The sequence below is a fragment of the Pelodiscus sinensis genome, chromosome 3, assembly GCF_049634645.1.
Source record: "Pelodiscus sinensis isolate JC-2024 chromosome 3, ASM4963464v1, whole genome shotgun sequence".
Classification (NCBI taxonomy): Eukaryota; Metazoa; Chordata; order Testudines; family Trionychidae; genus Pelodiscus; species Pelodiscus sinensis.
Genome location: NC_134713.1, coordinates 144,704,048 through 144,730,154, shown reverse-complemented (window position 1 = coordinate 144,730,154; position 26,107 = coordinate 144,704,048). Strand labels below are relative to the sequence as shown.

At 43.7% G+C, this 26,107-nt stretch overlaps 1 protein-coding gene across 14 annotated transcripts in view; it reads right to left on the bottom strand.

The window, feature by feature from the left end:
- The window catches only part of SYT14 (synaptotagmin 14), a 261,174-nt gene extending 237,364 nt beyond the window's left edge, over positions 1-23,810 (bottom strand). For 3 of the 14 annotated variants that reach the window (XM_075925113.1, XM_075925110.1, XM_075925114.1), the window contains exons 1-2: positions 22,401-22,568; positions 10,949-10,996 (exon numbers count right to left, since the gene is read on the bottom strand). Coding sequence is in view for 2 of the 14 variants with exons in the window: in XM_075925104.1 (XP_075781219.1) it covers positions 10,949-10,996; positions 22,581-22,602 (70 nt within the window). In the remaining 12 variants the exon portion in view is untranslated. The other 11 variants (XM_075925106.1, XM_025178349.2, XM_075925103.1 and 8 more) reach the window with 8 other exon arrangements.
- Between the last annotated feature and the right edge of the window lie 2,297 nt (positions 23,811-26,107).

Genomic DNA, 26,107 nt, shown 5'->3' with positions numbered 1-26,107 from the left:
CTCTGACTCGGGCTTCCTGCAGTCAGCCGCTGGTCAGTTTCAGCAGCGGCTAACTTGGGGACGCCTGGGGCAGAGCAGCTTGGGTGCTGCTGGGTTGGTCCAGTAACGCGGCCACTCCTCGGCGCTACTGGACCAACCCAGCAGCACCCCAGCTGCTCTGCCCCAGGCATCCTGATTCAGCCACTGCTGAAACTGATCAGCAGCGGCTGAATCAGGACTCCTGGGGCAGAGTAGCTGGGGTGATGCCGGGTTGGTCCAGTAGCGCCAAGGAGCGGTGCTGCGGGACCAACCGGCAGTGCCCCACCTGCTCTACCACAGGCCCCGGGCTTTGCTCCACATCTCCCTGGTCTGCTGAGGGGGGCACTAGCTGCGTCCCCCCCAGTAGACCAGAGAGACGCGGAGCAAAGCGGCGGAGGACCCGGGCCGGACCCGCGGCGCTTCCAGATCAGCTGGAAGCGCCGCGGTCCGGCCCGGGTCCTGCGCCGCTTTGCTCAGCATCTCCCTGGTCTGCAGACCAGGGAGACGCTGAGCAAAGCGGCGGAGGACCTGAGCCGGACCCGCGGCCGCTTCCAGATCAGCTGGAAACGCCGCGGGTCCGGCTGGGTCCTGCGCGGCTTTGCTCAGCGTCTCCCTGGTCTGCTGGCTCCTGCAGCAGACCAGGGAGACGGGGAGCAGCTTTTCTTGCCCCGGAGGAGGCGGGCGGCGGGACCAGGAGTCCCGCCGCTCCAGTCCTCCGGGGCGAGAAAATCCCCGTTTGTATCTGCGGATCCGACGTAAGTCGGATCCGTGTAACTCGGGGACTGCCTGTAGTTGATAGAGGCAGCAAAGCGGAGGAAGACAAGGTACTTCAAAGCGGCAGTACCGCATGGAGCCCAGGGTACATTCCTTCTACCAAGCTCTTGTGCATTTCAAAGCGTAAGTGCCTGCGTGGATCCCAGAGTCAACGGGACTTGCTGCTGGCCCGGGCTGCAAGCAGAGTTCCAACTTTGAAATGCACAAGAGCCCCTGTTTGGGCTCTTGCACATTTCAAAGGAGGAATGCGGAACTGCCTATGAACTAGTTGAGTAATCAATGGAAATTCCATTGACTAATCACAACTAGTAAATTAATAGATATTTAACATCCTTCGACATGACTATATCTCACAATGGGGGACATGATTTGGGAGTGCATAAAGAGATAAACTTAACAAATCAGAACTAAGACAGACTTGGGGTAGAATCTGGTACTTTTTCCAGGAGTAAAATAAAAATTGTGTGATCTGACACAACACAGAGCTGGTGGAGCTGTGTCGCCTTCAGGGGTCAACAAAGCTAGGAGGTATGTGAATAGAGGCCCAACTTTATGTTTTTTAATTTGGGGGTATACATTTGAGAACTGAAAAAGAGGCACCGTGGATTAACAACCAAATAAAAGAAGCGGTGACAGATAAAAAGACATCTTTTAAAAAAGTGGAAGTCAAATCCTAGAGAGGAAAATAGAGAGCATAAACATTGTCAAATTAAGTGTAAAAATATAATAAGAAAAGCCAAAAAGGAGTTTGAAGAACAGCTAGCCAAAAACTCAAAAAGTAATAGCAAAATGTTTTTTAAGAACATCAGAAGCAGGAAGCCGGTTAAACAACCAGTGGGACCCTTGGACAATGGAGATGCTAAAGGAGCACTCAAAGATGATAAAGTCATTGCAGAGAAACTAAAGGAATTCTTTGCTTTATACTTCGCAGCTGAGAATATTGGGGAGATGCTAAGGAGATTCCCAAACATGAGTCGTTCTTTTTTGGTGACAAATCTGTCCCAGATTGAGGTGTCATTAGAGGAGGTTTTGGAACAAATTAATAAACTTAACAGTAACAAGTCACCGGGACCAGATGGCATTTACCTAAGAGTTCTGAAAGAACTCAAATGGGAAATTGTGGAAGTATTAACTGTGGTTTGTAACCTATCCTTTAAATCAGCTTCCATATCTAAGAACTGGAAGATAGCTGAAGTTACACCAGTATTTAAAAAGGGCTCTAGAGGTGAACCTGGCAATTACAGACCGGTAAGTCTAATGTCAGTACTGGGCAAATTAGTTGAAACAATAGTAAAGAAAAAAATCATCAGAAACCTAGATGACCATAATTTGTTGGGGGAAAAGTCAACATGGTTTCTGTAAGGGAAATCATGCCTTACTAATCTGCTAGAGTCTGTGGGGGGCGGGGTCAACAAATATGTGGACAAGGGGCATCCAATGTACTTAGAGTGTACTTAGATTTCCAGAAAGTCTTTGACAAGGTCCCTCACCAAAGGCTCTTAAGCAAAGTAAGCTAACATGGGAAAAGAGGGAAGGTCCTTTCATGGACTGATAACTGGTTAAAAGACAGGAAACAAAGGGTAGGAATAAATGGTAAGTTTTCCAAGTAGAGAGAGAGAGGTAACTAGTGTGGTCTCCCAAGGGTCTGTCCTGGGACCCATCCTATTCAACTTATTTATAAATGATCTAGAGAAGGGGGCAAACAGTGAGGCAGCAAAATTTTCAGATGATACCAAACTGCTCAAAATAGTTAAGACCAAAGCAGACTGTGAAGAGCTTTAAAAAGATCTCACCAAACTAAGTGATTGGACAACAAAATGGCAAATGAAATTTAATGTTGATAACTGTAAAGTAATGCACATTGGAAAAAATCATCCCAACTATACGTACACTATGATAGGGACTAATTTAGCTACAGCTACTGCAGAGAGAGACAGACAGGATACTGGGCTGGATTGACTGTCGGTCTAACCCAGTATGGCCATTCTTATGTTGTTATGAATAGGGAAATGGCCAAATTCACAGGTGTCAAAGGGGGGAGTCAGTAATTTTAGATCAGGACATTGAATAGTTCTAGTGCCCTATATGCTGAGAAGATGGGATCCACCTGTCAGACTTGGAAGTTTTAATATTTGCTAAAAACGAGAAAAGGGCATTAGGAGATGTTCGGGAACCCAGCTAGGTATTGAATTGGGTGAAGGCAGCTGGCACTGCCACCTCTTTGTGATGGCTGTCCAATGCAGGTACTCCAGAGAAAAGGGATACAGAGATCAGATAAAACTTACTAATAAAGTATTTAAAGGAAATAATTAAACCACATCCAAAAAATGAGGTTTACAGGATCTTTCGAAAAAGTGCCCTGTTTCGAAAAAAACGCGTCTAGACTGCGGTTTCAATTTCGAAATAGTGCTTTTTCGAAAGAGCGCAATTACATGATTATTCAAATGAAACATGGGATATTTATATCCCCACTTCATTTGCACTTTCAAAGTGCTTCATTTACATCCCTATGCTAACAGAGGGATGTAGTCTAGATGTAGCCTAAGAGAAACAACTAAGCAGTACCTCTAGCAGTTTGAAGATTTTTTTCTATCAGGCATTATTTGATGTAAATATTTTGTTACTGGCTCAAGTAACCTTTGCAAATGTATATATAAATGCAACTAAACCTGCTTTTAGAAAAAGGTTTTAAAACTTCCTGTCACAATTTTGTAGGAGTGTTTCTTGTTAATTTTTGAAAATGTCATTTGAGATTAAGGATGTTAATGGGTAACTGGTTAAACAGTTAACCAATAAGCATCAGTCTTAACGGGTGATGCTTACTGAGTAATGGTTAATGCGATCCCAGGAGTAGCCACGGGTGGAGGGCTGCTTCAGCTCCATCGGGCCCTGCAGGGGGGGCTGAGAGTAGCCAGGCTGGAGCAGCCCCTACCTGCAGCAGGGTCTGCTCTAGCCCCAGCCCAGCACACAGGGGAGCCACTCCAGCCTCGTTGGAGCAGCCTTCCCAGACACCGTCTAATCAGTTAAACAGTTAAATGCAGTGTTAGCACTACATTTAATCATCTGACCAATTAAATGGGATTTTACATCCCTAGTTCAGATAGACTTTATTAATATATCTGGTCTGTCAGCCTAATTCAATCCTGGCCTCTGATCCTCTGCCTGGATAGTAATAATGTCCACTAGGGATGTAAAATCCCGATCAATCAGTTAACCATCACATTTAACTGGTTATCTAATTAATCAGAAACCTGCAGGTGGGGCCACTGGGTTACCTGTTCACATCCCTAATATCTACCATCCCTTTCAAACTAATTTAGGGCCTGCTTCTGCAAGGATTGAATGCCTTCAAATTAGGGATGTAAGTGACTAGTTGACTATTGACTCAACTAGTCGCTCCCCCCCTCCCGCTGCCTCTATCAGAGAGAGGCAGCAAGAGGGGGAGAGCAAGATCGCTCTCTCTCTCTCTCTCTCTCTCAAGTCTAAAGTCCAGCTCACACCTGGAGCTTTCTACGGTGCTGCTCTGTCCTCCCAGTCAGCCTCTAGATTTGGCTAGGTCAAGCTCCAGTGAGGCCAAGCAGCTTCTTTTATATCAGCCTGCTGGACTCTGACAGGCTACAGCAGAAGTAGACACTCTGTTCTGCTTGGAGGGCCTCTCTTCTGCTCTTCTACCTGGGGTATGGTGCGGCAAGGCCTCCAGCAGGGAGCATTGGGCTTAATCCACCCAGTCATAAGATCCCAGAGCACTGATGTCAATGCTCCCTGCAAAATGTCTCATTCAATAATCAAGCCACAGCATTCTCAGCTAGCTTCAGCCTTTGAATATTTTTAAGATGCATCTTGTGACAGTCCCCTCATACTTTATGAAATTGGCTTATGAATATAAATATGCTACTCGGAGATGCTTTGGACAAAATACCTCATGTAACATATCAATTTTAATGTTACAATCTGCTGGGTCTGTATGTCCTGTTTTGGTGCATGTATCATTCTTGTGTGTAAAGTTAGGAATATGAAGTATGAGACTGTTTATAGTTTTAAATGCTTTCACGAGAGCCATTTCTAATGTCCCCCTCTTCCCCCCCCCCCCCCCGAACCCTTGAAGACTAGGTGATAAATTTAATGGCATGTAAACAGCCTTGTTTGTTCTGTAAATCCAAAGGTGACTGGGCTAGTAAGACATGTGACCATACTTCTTGGTCCTGGGATTCCATTTTGATGAGATAATTTGCCATGGAAGGGGGAATGGAGAACAAAGGATTCCTACCACAGTGGAAACATTATTTAAGCAAGAGGAAGTTATCAGGTCTTTGTCATTGACTGGCATGGAACACCCAACAAGAGAGCTGGGGACCAAGGTCAGGGTAAAAGAGTACCTGACCCGAAGATTATGGTTATAACAAGAAGAATGTTTAGTGTCAGAACCTGTTTGCAATAAGTTTTAGTGAATTAGAACTAGCTATGGGTTTTCAGTTCATTTTAATTTGGTAACTTACTTTGATCTGTTTTCACTTGCAACCACCTGCTTAAATCCTACTATTTATACTTGATAAAAAAATTGTGTTTAATGTCAAGCCCAGTGTAAATACTTGTTACCTGGAGGGAACAACAAGTGTGCATCATGTATAATTGATGAAGGGGGCTTACCTGAATAATCTTTCACTATGTAAAACTTTTACACAGAGAAAAATGGATTTATTTAGGGGTTTTGATTCCTTTTGGTGATTGATTTCCTGGGTGCTATGCCCTAGAACTGAGTTCTCCCAGAACTGAAGTAGTTCAGCATCTGCATTGCTCTTCTGGAGGGGAGGGAGTAACCCAACTTGTCTGGGGGAGACCAGAGGATCTGGCACAGCAGGATAGGGTGGCAAGGAGCCCTAGAGAACAAGCAGGCAGGCGTCAGTGGCATGATCAACACACCAGGAAATAATCTCATTGGAGTCTTCTGTGACCGCACCTGCCACATATCCCATGGAAAAGTACACTGCAGTTGCGTAATAGGAAAGTAACAAACATATCAATTTCTGTAGCAAGATCTGCATCCAAAAGGAAAAGTCACAATATCCTAGCCAAATAAATATAGTAAAAAGCTGACTGGGTTACTTCTGTTACATACGTGTTAAACATTTGGAGGGTCTAAAAATCACTTCTAAATTGAGAACCCTGGTAGCTAACAGTACATATACTTCCTCAATAAAAGAAATAAATATTACCTCTGACGTTTCCATACACCTTTAAAATAATCAATATATTTTAAAGAACATCCCTTTTTATAGTCATTTTGTAGCAATAAACCACTTTGATTTTAATGTATGGTGTAAGTTACCCTAAAACAGAAAAAAGTGTAATGGAACTCTGATTAACTGATGTGCTTGGGACCAGGGCCCGATCAGATAATCAAAAATTCAGATAATCAGCAGAATGGGCAGTACTCTGGCTGTTAGCCCTCGAGAGGCTGCAAGGCTGACAGCCCAAGCTTCACTACCTAATTGGATTAATATGGAGAGTTGAATGGTAGAGGCTTAAATAAATGCCATTTTACTGTATTCTAATTATTACATCTTCTATTAAGCAAAAGTGTATTATATAAAGAATTATGAAACTTTGCTAAGTGTTTTTAATAAAGAAATTAAAATTCTCAAAATAAAAGTTTGATTTGTCCACACAAGTTTATCATCTATTAAAATATATATCAACTTGAAATCAAGCTGAATTTTAAAACAATACGTTAAGAGCTTGAAGTCCTGAGTCCATATACCAAATTTGTGATTGCATATTCAGGTTTCATTATTTTCAAAAATGTTTCTCTCTCACCTATTGCTGTATGAAATACTCATGCAAACAAAAGGGGGAAACTGATTGATAACCCACAAAAAAATTATGAAATTGACTATTCTCAAAATGTTGAGGAACATATAAAGCCCTTTAAAAAGCGGCATGCACCAGGGTTCATCCCACCCCTGCCAGCTTCCCACCCTACCCTCTGCCTCCTGCCCTTCTCGTGCCGGTCGTGTGGCGGCTCAGCCAATGGATAAATAAAACTCAGTTATATTAATCTTAGATACAATTTATCAGAGTAGTAAAATTTTCATGTGTGCCTATAGATTTTTAAGTTGATGATTTTTTATCACCCTGATACAATTTCTATTACAGTCAATGGAAAGACTACTATCAAATTCAATGATATTGGATCGGGTTCTTAAATAAACACTAAAAAATTTTTTAAAGCCACTCCATCTACATCTGGGACAAAGCAGGGTACACCTATTGCTTTCAACGTATGTTATGCTTTCTTGTTTCCCCTTTAACTCACACTTGACCCCAAATTCAATGTACCTTTTATTGTAAACTTGGACATACTTTAACTATGTTTGAAATATTCACTTCAATAAAACTTTTCAACCTGCTCTATGCCAAAAATAAATGGATATACACCTGCTTTATATGCTGGATATAAAGCACAGCAACATAACAGGCTCCTTTTAATAGGAGTTTCTTGCATATCAAAAATATCAACTGCATTCACAGGACAAAAAAGAGTGTGACTGTGTGCATGCATGTGCACACACACAAATAAAATTATAAGCATCTGCAAATATTTCCATTCCAAAAGATAATGATAATCTTCAAGTAGTACATGTGTCATCCAATGAAACTAAAAGATAACATGTTTAAAACAAGTAAGAGGAAGTATTTCTTCATACAATACACAGTCAAATGTGGAACTCGGTGCTGGTGATGTTGTGAAGGTCAAAAGTATAATTGGGTTCAAAAAGCACTTAATTCAAGAATGAAACCCCCATGCTTCAGATGTATCTAAACCTTTAACTGCCAGAAGGTGAACTGGATAATAGGTTGGATCATTCAGAACTGCCTGTAGTTTTCATTCCTCCTGAAGCATCTGGCACTAGCTACTATCAGAAACAGGAAACGGCTAGATGGGCTACTGGTCTGAACCAGTCTGGCCTTTTTTATGTTTTTTAATCGAAGAGTGTGCTGAAACTAGTGTGCACATACCAATGGACAATAAAGGACTTTACCAATTGGCTACGTCTACACTGGCCCCTTTTCCGGAAGGGGCATGTAAATTTCAGCAGTCGTCGTAGGGAAATCCGCGGGGGATTTAAATATCCCCCGCGGCATTTAAATAAAAATGTCCGCCGCTTTTTTCCGGCTTTTAAAAAAGCTGGAAAAGAGCGTCTAGACTGGCCCCGATCCTCCGGAAAAAGTGCCCTTTTCCGGAGGCTCTTATTCCTACTTCCGGATGAATAAGAGCCTCCGGAAAAGGGCACTTTTTCCGGAGGATCGGGGCCAGTCTAGACGCTCTTTTCCGGCTTTTTTAAAAGCCGGAAAAAAGCGGCGGACATTTTTATTTAAATGCCGCGGGGGATATTTAAATCCCCCGCGGATTTCCCTACGACGACTGCTGAAATTTACATGCCCCTTCCGGAAAAGGGGCCAGTGTAGACGTAGCCATATTGATTAAAGGGAAGTATTAGTGACTAGTGGCAAAGTGTCCCTGAATGTTCCCTCTAAGCACAGAAATGAGAGTAAAGATTTATAGATAAATAAAATTGCAACTAAAATGAACATTCAGAGAAACACCACCAACTCATAACTATATTTTTAAATATGGTTTCCAAAGTTAATAGAAACACTGTATGCCCACTATACCAAAACAATAACTGTATTTAATAGGAAAAATATCTAACTTTCATTACCATTACAAAAAAACTGCTATCCTTATGTTTGCCTATTTTAATAGTGTAGAGTGAAATCTGTGTTCATGCGCACGCGCTCTCTCTCTCTCTATAGATATAGATATATACACACACACACAAACACACACTTGCCTCCTCTATTTGATGTAGATATCTTTGATGATAAATTTGCAGCAGCATCTGATAAACTATAGTCATGTAAAAATAACTAAGTCTTGTGTTGATACAAAATTGGTATCTGCATCTGCAAAAGTGATCTACAGATATCTGCAAATTTGCATTGTTGTAGATCCAAAATTTGTATCCATATCCATAAACATGAGCTGTGGATATCCGCATCCACATCTGCAGATTTGCAGGACTTTAAATATAACTGCTTCATCTGCCTTCTGACCCCTAATCCATCACCACCAGGAATTAAAATTCCAAACCTCTAACATTCCAAATCTGTAAGCAGCTTTCAAACAGTTTTGATTAAAAAAAATTTTTTTTTTAAAGAAGTACAATCTCACACACCACCAACAAAAAAATCACTTACACCTCTCCAAAGATATTTCCTGCCAAAACCACATTTGTCTGACACATAATGGGCAACATTCAACTCTGGATCAATGACATGTGTAAGGTTCAGTAGCTCTCAAACTACAAGAGCTAAAACCAAATATTTGTATATCATGATACTCTTTCCAGTAGTATGCAACATTTTTAGTATTATATTTTCATTCAAATTGAGAGCTTTCATTATGAAAGCTATTTTCAATACACTTTGGAGATTTTGAAAATTTACTAATTGATAATATTTGTCTTGCTCGGAGGTTTGAATGGTTATGTCAATCCTAATGTCTTCCACAGAGCTTTATTATTTTTAAGACTTTTCTTCAAAGTTAGAGATGTGTACACTATAAAATAAGTTTGCAAGCATGAGACTATGAAAAATAGCACCAATAAATACAGTCATTAAGGACACCAATTTAAGAAGTAAACTAAGATTGCCAGCACAGTGCACCAAAGAAGAAAAATACAATCACAACTTCAAACCTCTCTGAGTGCTTACTCCTAGTTCTCACCAATCACCCAATCCTGGAATCCATACAAGACAGAATCAAACAACTAAAACCCCTCCTCCATGGTGTATCCATCCTGAATCTTAATGGACTCGTTTAACCTTCACAGTTACATGCAAGTCCACCCCCTTCCAAGTTCACCCCCCCACTCTCTTCCCCCCCCCCCCCCCACATGCTGCTGCCTCTGAGGGGGGAAGGGGCAGGCAGGAGCCAGTGTTCGTGTGGAGCTGCCTTTTAAACAGGCTCCTCGGGAGTTAGCTGCCCCCCTTATGCAGCTGTCTCTGATACAGTTCAGGGAAGGAGGCTCCCCATGTGTGCCGGCTCCTGCCTCCCCGCCACTACCGCTGAGAGGGTATGTCTACACTACCACCCCAGTTCAAACTAGGGTGGTTAATGGAGTCATTCGAAGTAGCAAATGAAGCCCGGGATTTAAATATCCCGGGCTTCATTTGCATCTTGCCGGACGCCGCCATTTTTAAATCCCCGGTAGTTCGGACTCCGTGCCTGCAGCTACACGCAGCACGGAGTAGGTAGTTCGAATTGGTAGTTCGAATTAGAAAGCCTAATTCAAACTACCTACTCCGTGCTGCATGTAGCTGCGGGCACGGAGTCCGAACTACCGGGGATTTAAAAATGGCGGCGCCCGGCACGATGCAAATGGAGCCCGGGATATTTAAATCCCGGGCTTCATTTGCAACTTCGAATGACTACATTAACCACCTTAGTTTGAACTAGGGTGGTAGTGTAGACATACCCATACAGAGGTGGGGGAGAGGGGTTTGTGTGGGCTAACCAATGAGCCCAGGCTTATTGGGTAACTGTGTGCATGAGTACACATTAACATCCCTACTGGTTAACTGGGTAAAAGCAATTTTTAACCACCTAATTGATTAAAGAAGTGGGGGGGATGCTGGACTCCTATTCCTTCTCAACCCAGCCAGCCTAGCAATTGGGAGCCCCAGGTTCCTAGCAGCATGCAGAAATCAGATATCACAGGGCAGGGATGGGCATGTTTCCTGGTTTGACACACATTTTTCACAACCGTGAAATTGGTAGGACCCTAGCTTTTATGTCTGTAGTGTAGACATAGCCTAAGTTTCCCAGACCTGAAGAAGAGCTTTGCATAAGCTCCAATACTTTTCTTTTTCACCAACCCAAGTTGGTCTGATAAAAGATTTTACCTCCCCCACTCTGTCTCGCTAACATCCTGGGTCTAACATAGCTACAACAACATTGCATACAAACTAAATGGAAGTATTTTTATAGAAATTTAAAAGTATAGCTCAATATTTAGTTTAAAATATTGTATATATTTCATTGCTTCCAAAAATTAGCCTTAAAATTAAACACACATTTTAAAAAACTGTGTACCTTTTCTAATGCAGATTAGCTCATGTATACCACAGGTTCGTTCACCACCTATTTGGGAAAAATAAATTAGAATATAGTAAACAGATATCATGAAATGTATTCTAACATTTAATGAGGCTTACAAACTCCAAAAAAGATAAAAGTGGAAAACTGAGTGTCACTTAATGAGGATATTACAAAATAATAAGTTCCCCTTTTCAGAGGATATATGTAAATAGGAAATATGAAAACTGAGTAAATAGTTCTTTGGTATTACTACTCTACTAAAGGTGAAAATATTCATACGTTTGATTCAATGTATTAGACTGAAGAAGTTATCCTTAAACTTTGTGTGTGGAATTTACATACTGAAATTAGTGAACTGAAGTCACTCCAATTTTTTTCCTAACTATGCTCCAAGTCATCTAGTTTTGAAAAGTTGTTTATCAACAAATGAAGTTTCAGAAAGCTGAAGCTTCTGAATATCATCTTGTCATTCTGTTGCAATGTTTAAACTAAAGTGTACAAAAAAGTTTTTACACAGTACCTCATCATAGGATTTATCAGATTTTTCCATTTGGTGTTTTAAAAAAACCAATTATATTACTTTTAAGTGCTTATGTGAGTATAACATATATTTGAAAAGTCTTTGCTACTAAAAAAAATTAGGTTGCAATTTTAGATTGCAAATAAAAACTTTAACTATTCTAAAATGTTCAAAGGAAAGCAATAAGAACATGAAAGCTTGTTATGCCTACTCAGGAAAATTAAGAATTGTCAGAAGCCTAGAGAAAAAGAATGAATTTAGAATGGTGCTTAGAGAGAAAGACTTGAATATTGTGTGAAATAAGCTGTCATTAAGTGTTAAAAAAGGGGGGATAGGTTGAAATTATGAATTTTTAGGGAGGTTGTCTTGCCATAATTTATATTAAGTTACAGGTCACCTCTTAACCATATCTTAATGCCCACTAAACTGGTTTCCTCTGACAACAGATTGTGTATTCACAATGAACTTCTTTCTGCCTCCAAAAGATAAGGAAACACACTACACACAATACATTAATCTCCCTCAAAACATAATGCAAAACTCTGATTACATCCTCACCATTTAGAGTTGATAGAAGTGAACCAGTTGAGTGTGTGGTGTATTAACTGTTTATGGAGGAGAGTGCATGAGACTGTAATTAAGGTTACCTTATAAGGGAAATTAATAGTTCATACATAGTATATTTTTTTATATGTTGGAAACAAAATGTTCCTTATGAAGACAGAGTCTGTTCCTGTCAATGAACAAATGCTGTGTAGACGTTAAAAAAATGGTAAATAGATCTCTCATGACTAGGTATTTTCTTGACTTTTTAGATCTTGAGTTGGAGAAACTACTAATCTCAATCTCTTTAAACAGTCTGTTTATGAAATTTCTCTGATTTTTAATAGATCTAGTGTAGGAAAGTGGTTTTGTTTGAAGGGAGTGGGGCCAAAATGCAATAAGAATGCCTCTAATTTCCCCAACAGCATAGGGCTATGGAGAGAATAAGATGTTTGAGGTGGGGGGGGGGAGAGAGGAGGAAGACAGCAGGCATGGTGAAGGAGAGGACTAACAGTGTGAAAGGAGATGGGTGGAAACAAAAAAAAGATCCTTTTCTATGCTTCGAACTCCAATACAATAGTTCCCACATTCAAACATGGTAGGAGATCTTGTCAAGTGCTGGATATGCTAAACTGAGCAATCAAGTGTTCCTTATGTATATCTACGCAGCCTGGGACTAGAGACCTGAACTAGCAGAACTCAGGCTAAAGCTCTAAATATAACTGTGTATATAAGGAATGTGAAAGTGTCACCAAGTACCTGGTTAACTGATGAGCCTAAGCTCATCAGTTAATGCTCACAGTTGCACACCGGCTCCTGGCACACATGGGGAGCGGACTTAAACCAGCTCTCAGCGTGCGCCAGCTCCTGGGGAGCTGTCTGCCACCCCGCGCTGCTGCCTCTGATACAGAGGTAGCAGTGAGGGGCAGCAGATGGGAGTTGGTACGCGCAAAGAGCCAGCTTAAAAGCATCCGAAGGGTAGCCATGTTTGTCTGGATCTGCAAAAGTGACAAGGAGTCCTGCGGCACCTTATAGACCAACGGATGTATTGGAGCATAAGCTTACATGGGCAAAGACCCACTTTGTCAGATGCACGTAGTGGAAATTTCCAGAGGCAGGTCTAAGTATGCAGGCCAGAATATGGCTAGAGATAATGAGGTTAATTCAGTCAGGAAGGGTGAGGCCCATTTCTAGCAGCTGATTGGAGGTGTGATCACCAAGAGAGGAGAAACTGCTTTTGTAGTTGGCTAGCCATTCACAGCCTTTGTTTATTCCTAAAGTGATGTTGTCAAATTTGCAGATGAACTGTAGCTCAGCAGTTTCTCTTTGCAGTCTGGTCTTGAACTTCTTTTGCTGCAGGATGGCTACCTTTAAATCTGCTACTGTGTGTCCAGGGAGACTGAAGTGTTCTCCTACAGGTTTTTGTATATTGCCATTCCTAATATCTGATTTGTGTCCATTTATTCTTTTATATAGGGTCTGTCCAGTTTGGCCAATGTATATAACAGAGGGGCATTGCTGGCACATGATGGCGTATATTACATTGGTAGATGTGTAGGTGAATGAACCAGTGATGGTGTGGCTGATCTGGTCAGGTCCTGTGATTGTGTCGCTGATGTAGCTATGTGGGCAGAGTTGTCACCGAGGTTTGTTGCATGTATTGGTTCCTGAGTTAGTTACTGTGCTGCACTGCATAGTTGCTGGTGAGGAATTGCTTCAGGTTGGCGGGTTGTCTGTTGGCGAGGACTGGCCTTCCTCCCAAGGCTTGTGAAAGCAAGGGATCGTTGTCCAGGATGGGTTGTAGATCGCTGATGATGCGTTAGAGAGGTTTTAGCTGAAGACTGGAGGTGATGGCCAGTGGTGTTCTGTTGGTTTCTTTCTTGGGCTTGTCTTGTAGTAGGAGTCTTCTGGGTACATGTCTGGCTCTGTTAATTTGTTTCCTCACTTCCTCGTGCAGGTATTGTAGTTTCAGGAATGCTTGGTGAAGATCTTGTAGGTGTTGGTCTCTGTCTGAGGGGTTGGAGCAAATGAGGTTGTACCTTAGTTCTTGGCTGTAGACAATAGATCGTGTGGTGTGTCCAGGATGGAAACTGGAAGCATGAAGGTAGACATAGCGGTCAGAAGGTTTTCAGAATAGGGTGGTGTTCATGTGACTGTCACTTATTTGCACCATGGTGTCTAGGAAGTGGATCTCTTGTGTAGACTGGTCCAGGCTGAGGTTGATGGTGGGGTGGAGGCTGTTGAAATCGTAGTGCAATTCTTCCAGAGTCTCCTTCCCATGGGTCCAGATGATGAAGATGTCATCAATGTAGTGTAGGTAGAAAAGGGGCGTTAGTGGATGAGAGCTGAGGAAGTGTTGTTCCAGGTCAGCCACAAAAACGCTGGCATATTGTGGGGCCATGCGGGTGCCCATAGCGGTGCCACTGGTTTGGAGGTATATATTGTCACCGAATCGGACAGCATGTATTCCATCTATGTGTGGGATGTTTGTGTAGAGAGCCTCTACATCCATGGTGGCTAAGATGGTGTTTTCTGGAAGATCACCAATGCATTGTAGTTTTCTCAGGAAATCAGTGGTGTCATGGAAATAGCTGGGAGTGCTGGTGACATAGGATCTGAGTAGAGTCCACATATCCAGACAGTCCTTAAAAGCAGACTCCCCACATGCACAGGCTCCCAGGAAGCTGCCTCTATATTAGGGATATCAACATGTAATCGATTATACGATTAACCGATAAGCCTGGGCTTATCAGTTAATCTTATCAACTACACACACTCACCCCTTTGCTGTATCAGAGGCAGCAAAGTGGGGGAAGTGGAAGCCGGTGCCCATGTTCCTCATCACAAGCACAAGCACTCCCCATGAGTACTGAATCTGCAGAGCCACCTGTCCCAGCAACCCCCATGCTGGTGCCTTTGATAGAGAGGTAGCAACGCAGAGGTCGAGGGGGACAAATGTGAACCAGTACATGTGGGAAGCTGGCTTTCAAGCCAGCTCCCTGCACATATTGGCTCACATGTGCTGCCTGCCCCACCACACTGCTGCCTCTTTATCAAAAGCAGCAACTCTGGGGGGAGTGACAGGCAGGAGCCAATATACATGGGGAGCCGGCTTTTTAGCCGACTCTCCTTGTGTGCCAGCTCCATGGAGCCACCTGCCCCCCCCCCTTGCTGCCTCCCACAGAGGCAGCAGGTGGGGCAGGGAGGAGCCAGTGCAAGGGGAGAGGCAGCGTAAAAGCTGGCTCCCCATGTGCACCGGCTCCGCAGAGCCACCTCCCCACCCACACATGCTGCTACCTCTCATAGAGGCAGCAGCGTGGGAGGAGGGCAGGAGAGGCTGCCGCAGAGCAGCCTCTGTCCGCAGCGGGCCCAGGCTTGCTGCATACAGAGGCTGCGCCATGGGATTCTGGCACAGCTCCTGTCTGCAGGGAGCTCGTCACCTCCCTCCTCCGCGTACAGGGGCTGCTGTCACCCCATGCTGCTGCCTCTGTATAATAAGCAACAGCACGGAGCAGCAGGTGGGAGCCAGTCTGCACAGGGAGCCAGTTTTTGGATGCCATGGGCAGCCAACAGCAGGCTATAATAACTTAGATGTGATTCCCCCCCCACCTTCCCAGCGTTAGACACCTAAACGCCTCTTCCTCCTGATTCTGTGCTGCACCTCTCACCTCCTGTCTGTAATATACACAGCCTCATTGATTCATCCCCTCAGAATGCATCTGCCAGATCCATTCACTTGGCTGTGCTATCAATAACCATGGTTCTAACCACAAAAACCTGGATTGTACCCTCAGTAAGGAGACATTGTGAGATATGAAACACATGGTAGGACAAGACTCTGGATAAAAAGGAAGATGATTGTTAAGTTGTGTCTTGCTTTCGGAGATGCAAGCTGGAGCCTCTAGTAAATTTGATCTGTAGATGTTATTTTAGGGAGTTAAGGGAGGGGGGAATTCTTGGAGTTCCCTTGGAAAGGACCTGGGGGGGAGCAAATTCCAGGGGGAGGGTGTGTCAGGACATTTGCATGATTACATTTTAAACATAGTTTACATAGGTGTTAGTGGCTTAAGGTAAGAAAGAAAAAGATTCTTTTAACAGAATTTTTTGGAGTGCTATAGATATCTAAAACTGTAGCCTTAATGATTTTTTAAACTCCCGTGTTACTAATTAATACATGGTATATTATATTGCATTAAGGCCAGATCTTTGCTATCTGGTAGAGTTCTGACTCTTATGAGTCAGAAGTAGCAAGTAGTAGGTGTGATGCTAGCTGTTTTGTAGGATGAAATCTTATTTGCAAGCTCTTTGAAACATTGATCTGTCTACAAACCCTGAAACCATGTGTTAATTTGCTTTGAGGCTTCTTTCAGCTGGTGACACACACAAGCTGAAAGCTTCAAACCAGCAAAATATTCTGGTTTTAGAGGTCTGTTTCACTTGTATTAGTATAGCATGGATCCTTACCATTCCCCAAAGAAACTATATAAGACACAGTAAATGCCTTTTACTCTCCTTTCCGGTGGCAGTAAATATTGAATTAATATTTGCAAGGAGAGCATGACTATTTCTGGTTGAGTAGATTTCTTTAGCATCTAAAAGCTGAGCTATGTGTGGATAGTATTCTTTTTGCTTCATCCAGGTAATCCAAGGACAGTGTTAATTCTCCTTTTATTTGATTTCATATTAAATAAACTTCATAAGCATTGCTCCTTGTTAATTATCCCTTGTTTTAATATATTCCACACCTATTGACTGTTTAAAATATATATTTATATCTAGGGGTTTTGTTTGTACTGGTCGGTGGACATTCACACATTACCTCATATAAGTGTTGCACATAAAAAATTCAACCCACCCAAGGATGGAAAATATTATAGGGAACACTGCTTGCCACCCAAAAAATGACAAAGAATAATGAGAGATTTGGCTATTTTATAGCAAAATGCCCAAACCTGAACTCAGTAATATAGTCATAACTTTTTTATATCAACTTAATCACCTTCAATGGAATACAATGAAGAAAGACAGAAATACAGGTTAAAATGTTGAAATCAGTCTCTCTCTGATCCAGCAACATTGGATCATGGATATTCCTGGATCTGGGAGCAGGGGCTGGCCAGGTCAGGAGTGAAACCTGGGCTGGTAGCAGCAGGTCTGGAGGCTGTGAGCCCCTGCCACATGGATGACTAGGAGCACAGCCTGAGCAGCAGCTTCTGCCAGGTCAGGGCAGTCATGGGTTCCACCACAGCTGCAGGAGGCCTTCATGAACCCTCCCCTCCCCACAAACCAGCGCCTCCTCGGGCACCACAGGAAGCTCCAATGAGCCTCCCAGCCCTCCCAGTGCCCAACCCTGAGCCCTCCACATCCTCCACCCTGCGCCCTCCCACACACACCTAACTTCCTGTCCTGAGACCTGCAGCCCTGTCCTGACCCCTGCACTTCCACCATCTGCCCTGAGCCCTCCCCCCCACATACTCACCTTCCACCCCCCTAAAATTAAAGACCCAAGCAATCTCAGGTGTCTGCTAGTATCTTCATAATTATTAATATTAAACAATCTCTCCTCCTCACAGCAAAACCTGCAAGAATGAGTATAAATTCAAGAACACAATGAGTCTGAATTGGTGAATTTTAGCTGCATTCTCATCTTGGAAAATAAGGTATACAACTTTAGAGAATGAACAAGTTTAAGTACAGAAACCTGGCAAAAGTACAGGATTTATAAATCTATCCAAAGGTATCAACCCAGATCATAAAGTGTGCATTCTGATCACGTACTTTTCCATACATCCTTCAAACAGCATGGCTAAAGAGATGCTACCATCAGCTTCTCAACTGGGCCCTCTTTCCCCAAAGCTCTTTGCCATATATCTGAGCTTAGGCCGTGCTCGAAAGAGGAAGGGAATGCAGAAGTGGAAGCGAAATTAATGCTGCTATAAGCAACATTAATTTATACCATGTGATTATGAAAGAAGCATTGCTGCAAAGAATGGCTCCTCAGTGGGGCACCCTCTCTCTCCTCCCACCCCAGCACATTGCCTTAAATCTCCCAAACCCCAGAGAGCTGTGGGAAAGTAGCCCCAATGGAGTCATAGGGTGGAGTTAATATGACATATTCCTTTCAACTGCTACTTTCGGTGACTTACTGCTCCACTTTGCTTTAAGTTTTCCCAGAAGCCCACTCTTCCAATCTGTCAGTCACTCTTCCATTTGATACTATCCCTGATTGTGCTTACAACTTTTCAAAATTTTGTGTTGTATGAAATTTGTATTAGTTGAATCTTTATCATCTACTATTAGTGGAAATATTAAGCAACATGCTTTCTATATCTACACACTGTATCTTATACTTGATGTTGTGTGCTATTTGTTTTGTTTGAGAAGGGAGAAACATACCACAGCTAAAGTTGTCAAAGAACACGTGAACCTCTGTACTCCATGTGCCCCTAATCTGGGAACACTGCCACTCCTCTTCCCTCCCAGCAGAGGAAATGGCAATGCAGCAACACGCTTCTCTTAAAGCTTTTCCCCACTGCTCTCATAGCAGCAGAGGGCAGTGCCAGGGAGGAGCAGGGGCTGAGGTGCCAAGTAAGCACCCCACTACTGTTTCCCCTCATGTCCTGACCCCACAGCACCTTCCCTGGCCTGACTAATTCTTTAATTTGGCATACCTTGTTTCCTAAAATTGCCAGATTAAAGAGGTTCAAGTATAAATCTTTAGTCCCATGTCTGCCTGCACCTTTCCTACTTGGTTGATCCTGTGCTGTTTCCTGGTTTCTCAAGCCAGACTAACGACCTGATATTTAAAAAAAAAAACATGTTGTTTTTTTAATTACTGTCCCCACATGGACTGGAAATTCAGCTTCATAATGACTTTAAACAATTTATTATTTTATAACAAAATTTATCAAAATAAACATAATATCAGCAAGTTTTATAATGGTAGCCTCTACCAGAAAATGTAGCTAACCAAACTTCACCTCATGAGGTAATACTTCATTTTTAAAACTTTTTCAGTAACCAAGATATTACCCCACTTCAAAAATGTAGCTATAAATATTTTCACTGATCAAAATAAATTGCACTTCCTTTCTTTCCAATAACTCTTAATATAAAGAGCTTTACATAAGAAAAAACCTGAGGTTTTTTCAGTTAGCACTGATGTAAACTGGTATATATTAACATGACTGACATTTTGAACAATAATGTTTCAAATTCTTTAAAACACACCAATAGCAGTCCTTTACTCTAGCTAATAAATAATATATCGAAGTTAATAGTTTAATTTTTGTAGATTTCAAATGTAACTATCATTACTTTGTTTCCAATGTTTTTTTTTTAATATTTATTCTAAATACTGAAATTTTTACCTTGCAGATTCCCTGTAGCTACAAATAGTTATAATATTGAACTATTACATGGTTTTTAAAATCACCTTAATACTTTCTATGAACATATTTTATGTATAATTTAGGGTTGCCAGGTGTCAGGTATTGTACCGGACAGTCCGGTATTTGCACACTCTGTCCGGTAAAAAAAAAAAAAAAAATTCCAGACATGTGCAATGTCCAGTATTTTCTGACTTTTCCGGCTGCACACCGGACAGAAGCCTGACAGGGGTGGGGGGAGGGGCTGGGAGTCCCAGCTGGGAGGTGGGGCCGCGATTGCCTCCGGGAGCCCTCGGTTGAGTGTGAGGAGGAGGGGAAGCCTCCTCCTCACTCGTGCGTCGCCGGGAGCATGCACGGGACAAGCAGCAAGCGCCCGGGTCAGTCCCACTCCCCGCCAGCCAATTTGCTCACCCCCCCCCCCTTCCCGGCCGGTTCTCACCCACTTCCCCTCCTGATCTTCCCTGGCCAGCCCCCCAACACCTCCCACCCAGCTCTGCTTCCCACCGGCCCGTTCCTCTTCCTGATCTCTCCCGGCCAGCGTCGCTGCACCCCCCTCCCCCGCCAGCTCTGCTTCCTGCTCCCTCTTCCTCCCAGCCAGCCCCGCAGCCCCCGGCTCCCCCTCCCCAGCTCTGCTTCCCGCCAGTCCGTTCCTCTTCCTAATCTCCCCTGGTCAGCACCGCTGCACCTCCCCCCCCCCGCCAGCTCTGCTTCCTGCCCCCCTTTCCTCCCAGCCAGCCTCGCGGCCCCCTACCCCCCCAGCTACTTCCTGCCCCCCTTTCTCCCAGCCAGCCCTGACCCCCTCCCATCCCCCTCCCCAATATCCCACAGTCAGCTCCATTCCACCTGACCCCCCCCAAATGACCAGCCCTGCTTCCCAGTGGCCCCCCCCATCTCCCCGAGCCAGCCCCATTGCCCCCCCATTAGCTGTTTCCAGGCCCCCTCCTTCCCGGCCAGCACCGCTCCCCTCCTTCCCCCTGTCCCCCTCCCCCATGAAGCATGTCTGTTTTGGGGGGGGGGGTTTTTAATGACTATCTGGTAACCCCTAGCAGTGATCCTATCCCTGTGATTACCACAGAGATTTAAACTGAGAAGCATCTTGCCTCCCCCCCCAGCCCCTAGGTTCTTGGCGTTTTGTTTTTTTTACTCAACAACTTTGGTCCCCCCCCCCTTTTTTTCCTTCAACAGAATTTTTTCTCAGTGATTTTTTTTTTTTGGTGGGGGGGGGGGTGTTCGGTATTTTTGTTTCAACCATCTGGCAACCCTAATAATGATATATGTCTTGGACATTCTATATTTTATTTACATTTCGATATTTTAGTGCTGTAAGTCCTGCTGCTGCTTTAGCCTGATTGCAGGGGGAAGACAAAAGCAGTAGCATGTACCAGGGCTAACTAATATAAAAATATCAATTTCATTTCTCGACTGATAAAGAGGTTTGTCAAACAATGAAGGCAAGATGCTAACATGTAGACTAATGAAGGAAGAAAACCAAACTGGGGAGGAGAGAGGACTATATCTATGTGTGTCCATTCTGTTCCATAAGTAATTACGTAACAGTAATGCTGAACAAATGTTTTATATATATAAACTTTTTTCAGCATTACGGATATGTAATTATTTATTAAACAGAATGGATACTACACTTTTGTTACAACCTATAGTAATGAAATTCATTTCAACTCCTGCCTTCAGCAATCAATACTTAACTGCTCAACTTCATGATGCAATTTGCATCAGATTTTCAGAAGAGATCAGCTCCTGTTTTAGGCCACTTTAAGTGTGCAAGAGGAAACTGAGTTCTTTCCAGCTGGCCCCCACTGCAGATTGAGAGCACTTTTGAAGGTCTGAATCTGTTTTGTTTTAACATTTTAAATAGTGTGATTCCTCTTCTTTCTAGCACTCGTCTATCAAAAATAGATTTCAAATACAGATTTCAAAGGATGATAACAATGTTTTATGAAATGATAACCTCTCAGGAATTTGGAAGAGATTCTCTATTTTAAAAGATAAAAGTCAAGGCACTGTTTTAAGGGACACTGTCAACTTGATTTTTTTTAACTACTTTAAAAGATTGCAAGTAATGATAGCGCATCCTTTAGATTATATAGTAAGTCCTGGTTTCTCTATTCCCCACAAAGACACCTGAAAAGGGGTTTTTGTTCCATTGCTACTTAAAGGGACTTTTCAGACCAATTCAGATTCCTATCTTGCAAGCTACTCCATGCACTCCCTTGATTCTGTGTGAGCATTGGAAAGTGTTTGCATAAAGCAACTTTCACAGCTTTAGAAAGTCAAGCCCTTACCCTCTGACACTGAAACTGACTAAAAAGCTCACAAATAAACAAAGTAACCAAACTAATAAATAGTTTTGGATTTTTTTTAAACAACTAATTCTTTCAGCTACAGTTAGGGGTGGAAATTCTGACAAATGTGTTCAATTTGACAGTACTTTCATCGTCTCTTTCACTGGAAATTAGAGTTTGGGAGTTTAACTCTTTTTTTTTTTTCAAAACAAACTATGCCAGTTCAGGAGTAGCACCTTTTCTAAATAAATGGTCATCTTCTCATAGGACCAACAAGTGTCTATCATCCCTTGTCCGAAATGCCTACTAGGCCCTCACACCTCACTCCTTTAAGAAAAAAAAAGCGGTGCGTGTAAGGAACCGGGAGCAGGCGCACACGGCCCCGCAAGTCTCACTCCGTGGCCAGCAGAACAAGGGGGTGGGGGGCGAGTTTTCAAGCAGCTGATGAACTCCTTCCCGGAGGAGGAGGAGGAGGAGGGATGCGTGGGTTTCCATGCCTGGAAACAGCGGCAGTCCCCGAACAGGCTGCGTCCCGCTCCGCGCGCACCCCAGCCAAATCCTGCCGCCGCCCCCCCAGTCCTCTCACAGCCAGCACCCAGAGCGGGATCAGCCGCCACCAGCCTGGGCAGAGCCCTCGATAACAGCCTCCTGGGCGGGGGCAGCCGCCTGGCGCCCTCGAATTACTGCTTTACCTGCTCTCACGCGGCTCGGCGCAGGCACCACGGGGGGAAGAGGCCCGGGAGGGAACAGCAACCTCCGCCCCACCCACCTCGGGGCAGCTGCCTTGCTGCAGCCACAGCGGGCTGGAGCCCACCCAGTGGCTCAGCCGCCACCCGAGTCCCACCGCAGCCGCCTGGCAACGGGTTATTTACCTGCGTGGGGAGTGCCCCCCATTGCCTGGCGCGGGGAGCCCCCGCCCCCCCGTGCCCGCGGCCGCTGTCGGGCGGGAGAGGGGTGTTCGGAAGGAGGGAGCCCGTTATTGGCCTACTTACCATCAATCGCCATGATCTTCCAGGTGGGCCGTACCAAGTGCAGCGCACGCAGGAGACACACGGACAGGCAGAGGCTGGAAGAAAGAAGCAGGGGGGGGGGGTATTACACGGGGAGGGAGAATGGCGCGTGCCAGGGCAGTGGAGCTGCACGTGACTCCGCCCCCTTCTTCCCGGCCACGCGCGGGCGTATTCGAAAGGGCGGCAGTTGGGCGGCGGTGGCCGACACCATCCCGAGGCCAACAGCCGCCGCAGTCCTCGTTCGCTATTGCCGCTGCCAGGGACCCCCAGCGACGCAGCTCTGCGTTCCATCCTGCGGCTGCCCTGAGCCTCGCGCTCTTCCACCCGCTGCCCGCCGGGGTCTCAGCCTGAGCCCAGGGAAGGCAGCGGGGTTTGCGCCCGGCAGTCACTCCAGTGGAAACAGGATTTGGCCCGTTAGGGAGTGCAGGGCTCCTCTCTGCGGCTCGCCCAAGGAATCGGGGGCCAAATCCCGAGTTCACCGTGCAGCTTGCTGGGAATTTTGGCCTAGAGTTCAGTGGGATCAGAATTTGATCCATTTAAAGTTAGGCATCAATTGCAGATATGTTCTTTCCCCACTGCAACAGATACCGATGTTTGTAAGCAATGGCAGCACTTTTTCTCATACAAAATAGGCAGAACTTTGAAATTTTGCACATCTGGTATCAGTAGCTGATCATCCTTGAACTGATGAAAATATTCCAGTTCTTGTTAAAAATGGTATATTTTCAAATGGAAAATAATACAGTTGTTCAGGTTTGGGGGTTATATTTGTTTAAAAAGCTATACATTGATTCATATAGAAAACAAAAAGACCTGAAATTGTAAATTTAGGAATGTATTTCAAACACAACAGTTACTTTAATCATGTGAGCTTATGAGCTTTATGCACTAGGTGTGTCTGCAGGAACAGTGCTTAGATAAGAGAATGAGGTAGTCCTAATTCTTGTATTTCCTTAACTTTCAAGTGCCTCCTTTTGCTACATTAACACTTTTAGTATAACATTTATGTAATCTTGATATTTAAATATGTAAAAAGCAGAATTTAATCCACTCTGTAAAACAGTATTGACTTCCCCCTCTTCCCCACCCATCAACAAGATTTGAGATCTTTAAATTCACAGCACTGTCATCTATCAGTTGAGGTAAATATAACCAGTAGAAGACTTATCTCCTATGTGAGCCTTCCACAATATCATGGGTGGGAAACCTTTTTTGCGTTGGGGGCTGCTGACCCATAGAAAAATCAGTCAGGGATCGCACACAAGCGAAAAGCAAAACAACCCAACCCTTGCTGATGTGGCCCCTGACTGAGAAGAAGAAAGATACTCCCCCCATTCCTTCACACAAACCAGAGCATAGGGAGGCCCCGTCTAGTAGATTTTGAGTGCTCCAGCCCCCTGGGGGTGCTATAATGCCAGCACAGGCTCCCCACTGCTGGGGGAGGAGCCCTGAGCCTTGGGGGCTGGAGCCTAGCAAGCTGAGGGCTGCATCTGGCCCCTGGGCCTTAGGTTCCCCACCACTGCACTAAACGAAAACAGTGGTTTCCACAGTTATTTGCTACAGGCCATACTCTCCCTAAGTCCAAGATATGTTCCACAAAACTTGGTCTTATAGTGAAACAACTTAAAGAGAGGATTTTTTTTCCCTCAGCTGACTTCCACTTGTGCAAATTGGGCTTCTTTTTTTGTGCACGACTTAAGAGCGGGGAATGGAAGGATTTATAACACATCAGTTCCGACAAGTGTCAATGACTTTAGTGCAGAACAGATGTATACTGTGGCAACTTTTAGCGGGGATGTCCTGTATGCAGAAAAGGAATGTTGAGCCATGTAATTGTGAAAATGTGCCCGTTATAAGCCACTAAAAATCTCAGTTTTTACATAGACAGATTTTGGCAGGAAGAGTTTCTAAACATTCATCTGCAATGAGCATGCTCTAGCCCTTAACTGATTGTAAACACCAACTAGATTATGGGTGTGCCATTCCTACACAGCAACTGAATATACCCTGGGTCCCACTGAATATAGGAGTCTGCCCTTACAGGATCTGGGCTCCAGTTTGAAAGACATTAATGAATCATCGCAAATTTGTGGGTGGCATGCAAAAAGTCATCCCATTATCACATGCTTGCATACCATTAATATGTTATGACACACAAGTTTGTCTCTGATAAACTCAAATAAGTGGTAATCCATCCTTTGGAGACAGTGGAGTTAATGGTTGCTTGGGTCACAAATAAAATGGTGATTGGAAATCTCATTCCAGTTCCCCTTTTTTTCACATCAGAAAATCTCCACACAATTCATCCCAAATAACTGTTTGCTCTGGAAAGAGTTCCAGGACTAAAATAATAAGTCACTTCAGGTCAGCAAAGAGGTAATTGGCAGAGATGTACAAGAATCATGAACATTGCTTGCCAGCAATGTTCAAATCAAAATTGCTACCTGCCAGTCACATGTAGTATGTTTACATTTTTAATCTTATACTAAATCAATAGATCATAGAATGAGATTGTTGGCTACCACTATGTCCTATTTTCTCAACTGCAGTGTTACTAAATGAGGATCAAAGCTTTAAATCAAATAGCAAAATTAGTTCTTTGTTCAGGCCATATAAATCAATTTTCTTTTAAAAGTAGTGTGGATGCTTGTGACAAACTGAACTTTGTCTGAATACATATTGCCCTTTATAAAAGTAATATAAAGGATCTGCTGGTGGGTAAAATTCTCTGTGCAAAATTCAAGGATCCAGTCATTGATTAAGAATCGTTTCTTGGACTCTCTCTCTCTCTGATGTTTCTCGCCCTCCTAACTAACTATCCCCTATCCAAATCTTCTCTTTAGTTTCCTTTCCACTCTTTTAATTGGCTTGAGTGGAATCACTTGATGACTTTTCGGTTCTTTTTCTTTGTTATCTCTATCTGATAAACAGTTGGGCCAGCTTTGTTAACAATGTGGCATGGTCCCATCCACTGTGGAGACAAAGGATGACTTTTCTCGCTGAAGTGTCGGTATAAAACTTTATCACCGACGTCCCATTCATGGAACTTCAGCTCGTCAGCTAGTCTCTTGTCCATTTTCTGAATGTTGCTCTTTAGGTTGACGGCTACTGATTTTTGAATTTCGCTCATCGTTTTCAGGAGTTGCTTCAAGTACTCGGAGGTTTTGATCCGAGGATGGAAACCATCTGGCGGCACCCCTCCTTCGACCCACCAGATTTCTGGCATTCTCATCGGTCGACCGAAGAGGACCTCATAGGGCGTGTAGCTGTGAGCTCCTACGGTAGATAGTATTGCCATCAAGATGAGTGGGAGGTGTGTGTCTCACTGTTTTCCTGAAGTCTCCACTACTTTTCGTAGAGCTGTTTTTAGGACACGATTCAACCTTTCC